Genomic DNA, 7725 nt, shown 5'->3' on the forward strand with positions numbered 1-7725 from the left:
GGTGGCCACAGTATTGGAGCTTCAGCTTCAACATCAGTCCTTCCAATGATTGAATATTCAGGGCTGATTTCCTTTAGGATTGACTGGTAGAAAGCATTAAACAAACAAAGCTAGCAGAGGTGACAGAATTCCAGCTGAGCTATTTCAAATCTTAAAAGATGATGCTGTTAAAGTGCTGCACTCAATATACCTGCAAATTTGGAAAACTCAGCAGTGGCCATAAGACTGGAAAAAGTTTTCATTCCAATCCCAAAGAAGGACAATGGCAAAGAATGATCAAACTGCTGCACAACTGTGTGCATTTCACAAGCTGGCAAGGTTATACGCAACATCCTTCAAGCTAGGCTTCAGCAGTATATGAACTGAGAACTTCCAGATGTACAAGCTGGGTTTAGAAAAGGCAGGGGAACCAGAGATAAAATTTCCAGCATTCACTGGATCGTGCAGAAAGCAAAGCAATTCCATAAAAATATCTACTTCTGCTTCATTCATTACGCTATCATCTTTGACTTTGTGGATCACAACAAACTGGAAAATTCTCAGATAGATTAGAGTACCAGATCACCTCACCTGTCTCCTGAGAACCTGTATTCAGGTCAATAAGTAACAGAACTGGACATAGACAAATGGACTGGTTCAAAGTTTGAAAAGTATTATGACAAGGCTGTATATTGTCAGCTTGCTTATTTAATTTATATGCAGAGTACATCATACAAAATGCCAGGCTGGATGAATCATAAGCTGGAATCAAGACTGCCAGCAGAAATAGCAAAAACCTCACGTATGCAAATGATATCACTCTAATGGTAGAAAGCAAAAAGGAACTAAGGAGCCTCTTGATGAAAGTGAAAAAGGAGAGTGAAAAAGCTGGTTTGAAATGCAACATTCAAAAAACTAAGATCATGGCATCTAGTCCCATAACTTCATGGCAAATAGGAAGGGAAAAAGTGGAAACAATGATAGATTTTTATTTTCTTGGGCTCCAAAATCACTGCGGACGGTGACTGCAGCTATGAAATTAAAAGATGCTTACTCCTTGGAAGGAAAGGACAAACCTAGACAGTTATTAAAAAGCAGAGACATCACTTTGCCAACAAAGGTCCGTATGTTCAAAGCTATGGTTCTTCCAGTAGTCATGTATGGATGTAAAAGTTGGACCATAAAGAAAGCTGAGCACTGAAGAAGTGGTGCTTTCGAACTGTGGTGTTGGAGAAGGTTCTTGAGAGTCCCTTGGACAGCAAGATCAAACTAGTCAACCCTAAAGGAAATAAACCCTGAATATTCATTGGAAGGACTGATGCTGAAGCTGAAGCTCCAATACTTTGGCAACGTGATGTGAAGAGCTGACTCACTGGAAAAAATCCTGATGCTGGGAAAGACTGAAGGGAGGAGGAGAAGGGGAACACAGAGGATGAGATAGTTAGATAGCATCGCTGATTCAATATACATGAATTTGAGCAACTCACAGAGATAATGGAGGACAGAGTAGCCTGGAGTGCTGCAGTCCATGGGAAGGCAAAGATTCATCCACAACTTAGCAACTGAACAACAGCAGCATCTAACAGAAACCCCACACAGCAGTTGAACAAATAAATATATGTGCTCTTCATTCAGCAAGAAGTTTCTGCAGTCTTTGGGGACCCAGGCCCCTTACTGTCTCACTGTCTCAGCACCTTGCTTTGATCTTGGGAGCACAAGTTGGCCTATGACACAAGTTACCAAAAGTTGAAAATGGCATCTGAGCCTGCTATACTTACCTTGACACCACCTCCATCTCGGTCACCCCTGACCTCCAGAAGCTCAGGCCAGCTTCTCACTGCTGTCTCCTCCATGTACCTCACACTAGCCTGGGACCTGAGTGGACTCTCTCCCTGAGGAGTGGACTGAGGCCAGAATAGTGTGTTCCAGATGTCAGTTGGCCCCCAGCAAACAGTGCCCTCGGTCAGCTCTTTGCTGTAATCAGCTGGCAGACATGAGTCCTGGCTGAGAGTGATAGGGACCAGGAACTGAGCCAACATCATCCCAGTCTATTGGCTGAGGCCCCACTATCTCTGGGATTGCCCCTCCACATACAAAAATATTTACACATTGCATCTGTGACCAGAATGCCCACATGCTCCAGCCAGCACCCAGGCCATCTCCTCTAGCTTCCCTTCCCTGCCTCTTTGCCTGAGTCCTATGGCCAGAGGAGCCCCATCTGCACACCAGGTTCTCTGCCTGAGCTGCACTGCCCTTCTTTCTTCAGTCACCAAGGAGTGTGTTTGGGTTGCCTGCAGGTCGACCTTGTGTTTGGCCCTGGTGACTGAAACTGGGGATCACAGCCAGGGTATATCCCATAGGAGACATCAGCACCCTAGGCAGACCCTCACAGTGGGTGTAAACTGGACAGCTTTGGTCTGAGTACCTTTTGAAGGGCTAAGAAAGGGGAGGAAAGGGCAGGCCAGGCAGAGGGAATCACCAGTGTGGGGTTCTGAGGCACAGAGCACATCTGGGTAGGTTGCAGCAGTTGACCTGCCGAGAAGTAAAATGATTATGTGTCCAGAGGTAGGGGGCTGGAGAGACCAGGGCAAGCCACATGGCCCAGAGAAGTCTTCCAGGGCCCCAAACACTTCTAAGCCAAGACTCCAATAGGGAAGTACTTACACACACACACACACACACACACACACACATGCACACACGCCTTTTAACATATATTTATTTGGCTTCACCAGGTCTTAGCTGTGGCACACAGGATCTTCTAATGCTTTGGCATGTCCACTCAGTTGGAGCACATGAGATCTGATCTAGTTTCCTAACCAGGGATGGAACCCAGCCCCCCGCATTAGGAGCACCGAGTCTTGGCCACTAGACCACCAGAGAAGTCCCTTATATATACTTTTGATAGCCTCCCTCAAAGAGGGGTCAAGGAAGAAGCTTGATAGAGGCAGGAGTGTGAAAGGAAAAATTAATCGGTCTATAAAATCCTATGGGGCTTCACTGGGGCCCAGTAAAATGACTGAACTGTCAGTGACAGATAGCTGGAGATGGGATTGGGACCAGTTTTAATCGGCCCACTCCAAGCCAAGCCCTAATCTTCCCGCCCCCGCACCCCCCACCCCAAGCCCTAGTCTTAACCCATCGGAGGAACACACAACACAGAAGCCCTGCTCCCTCAACTTCCTAAATATGCTTATTTTCCCCCAAGGCTTCATTCTCTGGGCCAAAGTCAAAAGCAACCTGAATTTTAACAGGTGCCCCCAAGATTCCCTGGGGCTTCCCTGGTGGCTCAGACGGTAAAGAATCTGCCTGCAACGCGGGAGCCCTGGTTTCGATCCCTGGGTTGGCAAGATCCAGGGAGGAGGACATGACAACCCACTCCAGTATTCTTGCCTGAAGAATCCCTATGGACAGAGGAGTCTGGCAGGCTACAGTCCATGGGGTCGCAAAGAGTCGGACACGACTGAGCGACTAAGCTCACACACATCGCGGATTCCCACGCACGTGGGCCAGTTTGAGATCCACGGCCCTGCACTTTCAGACCCTGCCTCTTCCGGAAGCTCCACAAGCCGGGTCGCTACGCCCCCTCGCGGCCGCCGGGGAAAATGGCCTGGGACTCGGCTGGTGTAGGACTACCAGTGGGAGCCTCGCGTACTCAGTCAGCGAGTGACCAGCATAGGCCTCACAGTGAACTCGGGGCTAGGGGTCTTTGTCAGACGGTGCAAGTCGCCCACACCCCGCCCTCGGAGCGCATCTCCGGAAATGAGACCTCGCCCACCCGGAGAATGTCACGCTCGGACGCGCGCCCGCTACTGGCGTGCGCAGGCGCCCAGGTGCAGCCGCCATTTTGCTCCTTTTCCCGAGGGACTTGGCCCGTTATTAGAAGTTTGCAGGCACGAAAGGAAAGGTGAGTACCACGCCTTGAGGACAGCGGCCCGGGGTTGCGGTGCACACTCAGTCCGCCCCACCCCACCCCACACGGTTGGTTAGCTGGGGGCAAGCAACTACAACCCCCCAGATGCACTGCGCCTCAGGGTTGCGCGAGGCCCGTGGCGAAGGTTGATGACGTAATCCCCTCGTGGCTAGAGGGTCATGGGAGGTCAGCTCAGGTCTTCGGGCTCAGGTTTTAAAGCGCCTTCTGGAACCTTCATTTTTAACCGGTTTAAACTGACGATCTATTTACCCTTAGTCACAGATCCCTGCTACCTTTCAATCCCGGGCTGGTCACTTAGCCAGTCAGACATCATTATTTCTATTGCATGGTCTTTGTTTTGACATGATCTCAGGCTTACAAATTTCAAGACTGAAAGAAACTTTTTATAAAATTTCTTTTATAAGCTTTTTATAAAGAAGTCCTGTATACGTAATATTCTAATTCAGTTTGTTGCAGATATGATGCTCCTTCACCTGTGTATTTAGAAGTACTTAAGTGTGTATTTTCTAAAAACAAGGACATTCCCCTACATTCAAAACCAGGTAATATTGATCAAGATGATTATTTAACCTGTAATCCATATTTAAATGCTTCCAAGTATCCTAATAATGCTGTAATTGGAAGCTATCTATTTCTCTGCCAGGGTTGTATTCTTCTGTCCTGTGTCTTTGGCCTTCTTCAGTCTGGAGCATCTCCCCAGTGTCCCTTTACTCTGTTAACTTACAGTTTTAAAAATTCCTGGCCAGCAGTTTGTAGATTTGGCTTTGGGCTTGTCCAGGATATCTTAGCCACTAGACTCTGTTGTGGGCAGAGGTGCTGGCCAGAGCTGGGCATGTGTCTTGGGTGGCTAAGGAGGACCAGTGACCAGCCACACCGCCCTCCAGGCGGAGCTAGGCCAAACGCTTTCTGTGGTTGCCTCCCCTGCTGGGGTCATACACTCATCTCACTGAAGTGTCTGACTTCTCTGTGTCATCATCGCAGAGCCATGGTCCACGCCTTCCTCATCCACACCCTGCGGGCCGCCAAGGCTGAGGAGGGCCTTTGCCGAGTGCTCTACTCCTGCTTCTTCGGTGCCGAGAATTCACCCAATGACCCACAGCCACACAGTGCTGAGAGGGACAGACTTCTCCGAAAAGAGCAGATTTTGGCAGTGGCCAGGTAACCACAGCATCCAGCCCAGGCCCAGGGCTTCCTGGTCAGTGATTATGATAGTTTTTCTGGGAAGGCACAGAGAAACAGGAGGACTAAGAAGCAGAGAGAAAGTTTTTAGAATAGTGCTTTCAAAGAGTCTTCCCGGTTGTTCACAAGTATTACATGAAAAGGGGTTAAAGAAATAATGCCATTATCATGATTATTTATTATGGTTTTTTAGCATTTACTATGACTTTTTTGTAGTTAATATTATTTAGCCTGTATGTAGTAAGCATTTTATGTTCTGAGTATTTCATGTATATGAACTCATTTTATCTTTGAAACAGTAATTTGAGGTAGGTATATTATTCCCATCTTACAGATGAATATATAGTGAGTTAAAGGAATTTGAAGATTACAGATGAGCTATAGAGAGTCTAGAAATGAAAGAGTTGGGATTTGAGTGTAAACAGTACAGATTAAACATGCTCTGAGTGCAGGACTTTACAGGGCCCTTAGTGTGCCTTTAAGCTTTATGAGTCCCTAAAGAGGAGAGAGAATGTAGTTTGTGGGAATCTGTACCAAAGGCCTCCTGAAAGCCTGGGATCCAGAGAGTATACAGTTGGGAAACACTGTTCCAGAATGGGTAGCTGGCCTGGGACTTTTTCCTCCCAGACCCAGACTGAACCAACAACAGGTGCCAGAGTCTCCTGGCCCCTCTGCATTTTGGGTGCAGAGTTAACACTGGGGCAACCCTGGGCCAGCCTCTTGTTACCTCTTTGTTTCCCTGGGCCTCCTCCCCTTTATGTGGCACAGAAAACCAAACAGATGTCTTTAAGAGCAGCCTGTACGTGGCCCAGATTGAAAGGTGATTTCATGAGAGGTCAGAGGGTGATTTCAAAAGCCTGGATGTCCAAGGGGAAGGTTTTTCTTTTCTATTTGGAGAAGGCTTCAGGATGGAGTGACGGTGGGGAGTTTACAGAAATCCTGGGTTGGATGTAGCTTATACTCCACTTCTCATCTCTTGTTGAGATGTTGAGGAGGCCTCTGTGAATCAGTTAGGGGAGGGATCTTCTTCCCCTGATGCCCCTTCCCAGCCCAAGGGGCTGCCTTCTCTTGGCTGCATAGAGTGAAATGGTTCAGGACCTGGAGGCTGGAGTCTAAATTCCTGTCTGGGCTCATGCTTTCTGTACTGTGGCCCTGGGCAGGGTCACTGCACTTAGTCTTTCCAGGGCTCAGTCTCTACATCTAGTTAGGGGGATAATGGCAGCTCCTAGCTCCAGGGGTGATCCTGAGGATGACAAGTCCATGACCCATCTGTTTTCCATAGGCAGGTGGAGTCCATGTTCCAGCTGCAGCAGCAGGCGTGTGGCCGGCATGCTGTGGACCTGCAGCCCCAGTCCTCAGATGACCCGGTTGCCCTTCATGAGGCCCCATGTGGGGTCTTCCGCCTGGCGCCAGGGGACCCTTTCCAGGAGCCTCGGACAGTGGTGTGGCTAGGTGTGCTCTCTATAGGCTTTGCCCTGGTGCTGGATACTCACGAGAACCTGCTGCTGGTGGAGAGCACGCTTCGATTGCTGGCTCGCCTTCTCCTTGACCACCTCCGACTGCTGGTCCCAGGAGGTGCCAACCTCCTGCTGAGGGCTGACTACATCGAGGGCATCCTCACCCGCTTCCTGCCCCATGGTCAGCTGCTCTTCCTCAATGACCAGTTTGTCCAGGGTCTAGAGAAAGAATTCAGTGCTGCCTGGTCCCACTGACCCACACCGGGATGGGAGTCCTCACAAGGTCAAGGAGATGGTGTTAAAGGGATGCACAGTCAGGTAAAGTTTGGCATCTGCCTCCTCCTTCCCAGCCTGCTCTCAGCTCTGGTGTACTGCCACACTCAGGACAAATGGTTGGGACAAGCTGGCAGAAAAGGGGTCTGGGGAGAGGGCAGAGAGGCGGAATCACAGAACATCCTGTGTCTGGAGCTACCTTGTGACTTCTTCAGACCTCCGCATTGGGCCAGCCCTGTTTGTCCTCGACCCCATTTTTCCCCATCCCTGCCAGCCAGCCCCCAGTCCACCAGTCCCTAGTGCTGGGGTAGTAAGGAACAGCTACTTGGGATTCAGCCCTCTTTCTTCTTCCAAACCCATAGTCATCACAGTGCAAAAGGAGTCTCTTGAGGCTTTCAGAGTTGGGGAGCTGGCCTCTGCCTTTGCACCTACTTAGGCACCATCATCAAGGATTTTGTTTGTGGGTGTCCAGCCCTACCACAGTTCACAGAGGTGTGAGTTGTTCAGCAGAGAGACTCCATAACTCCTTTTGAGCCCAGCCCATGCCCACCAGCAGTCTATGGGGAGAGAAGGTGGTGTCAGGTGGATGTTAGAGATCTGATGATGTTTTCATTTTGAATTAAAAGCACCGAGTGTGTGATTTCACCTTCTGTTTCTGTGAGTTTCATTAATGCACGTCTCCTCCTGTACTGCCCTGAGTTGGGTGTCTGAGCCTTCATGGTCAAGTATGTCCTCAGGAGGCTTCTTGGGAGGTCTCCACCTCTTGTCCTTCTTATCACCTCTGTCTCCTTATATGCATCCTTTGGATGGTAGCACTTGCTTCCTCTACTACAATGTGGTGAGTTGGTGTGGATCCCTGAGACAGGATTAGGTACAAGCAGTTTATGTTGGAGGTGATCACAG

At 49.1% G+C, this 7725-nt stretch overlaps 1 protein-coding gene across 5 annotated transcripts; it reads left to right on the forward strand.

The window, feature by feature from the left end:
• The first annotated feature begins 3618 nt into the window (after positions 1 to 3618).
• Positions 3619 to 7467, forward strand: AP5S1 (adaptor related protein complex 5 subunit sigma 1). Of its 5 annotated transcripts, none has more exons than XM_040247879.1 (4): positions 3793 to 3886; positions 4360 to 4455; positions 4895 to 5071; positions 6375 to 7467. In XM_040247879.1, exons 3-4 carry the CDS (start codon positions 4899 to 4901, stop codon positions 6802 to 6804), a joined length of 603 nt encoding a protein of 200 aa, XP_040103813.1. In that variant the 5' UTR covers positions 3793 to 3886; positions 4360 to 4455; positions 4895 to 4898; the 3' UTR covers positions 6805 to 7467. The 5 variants fall into 5 exon arrangements, with proteins under 5 accessions (XP_040103812.1, XP_040103813.1, XP_040103815.1 ...); XM_040247881.1 differs by having other exon boundaries at positions 3808 to 3886; positions 4370 to 4455; XM_040247880.1 differs by lacking the exon at positions 3793 to 3886 and adding an exon at positions 3898 to 4139.
• Positions 7468 to 7725: the final 258 nt, after the last annotated feature.

This window comes from Oryx dammah, unplaced genomic scaffold (assembly GCF_014754425.2).
Source record: "Oryx dammah isolate SB20612 unplaced genomic scaffold, SCBI_Odam_1.1 HiC_scaffold_10, whole genome shotgun sequence".
Lineage (NCBI taxonomy): Eukaryota > Metazoa > Chordata > Mammalia > Artiodactyla > Bovidae > Oryx > Oryx dammah.

What these genes read in the sequence shown, in the direction of transcription:
- AP5S1 (XM_040247878.1), top strand. Translation starts at nt 3,765, where the DNA reads ATGTCACGCTCGGACGCGCGCCCGCTACTGGCGTGCGCAGGCGCCCAG. An exon ending in TTGCAGGCACGAAAGGAAAG is followed by an intron (nt 3,887 to 4,894) that starts GTGAGTACCACG and finishes TCATCATCGCAG; the next exon opens with AGCCATGGTCCACGCCTTCC. An exon ending in CAGATTTTGGCAGTGGCCAG is followed by an intron (nt 5,072 to 6,374) that starts GTAACCACAGCA and finishes TGTTTTCCATAG; the next exon opens with GCAGGTGGAGTCCATGTTCC.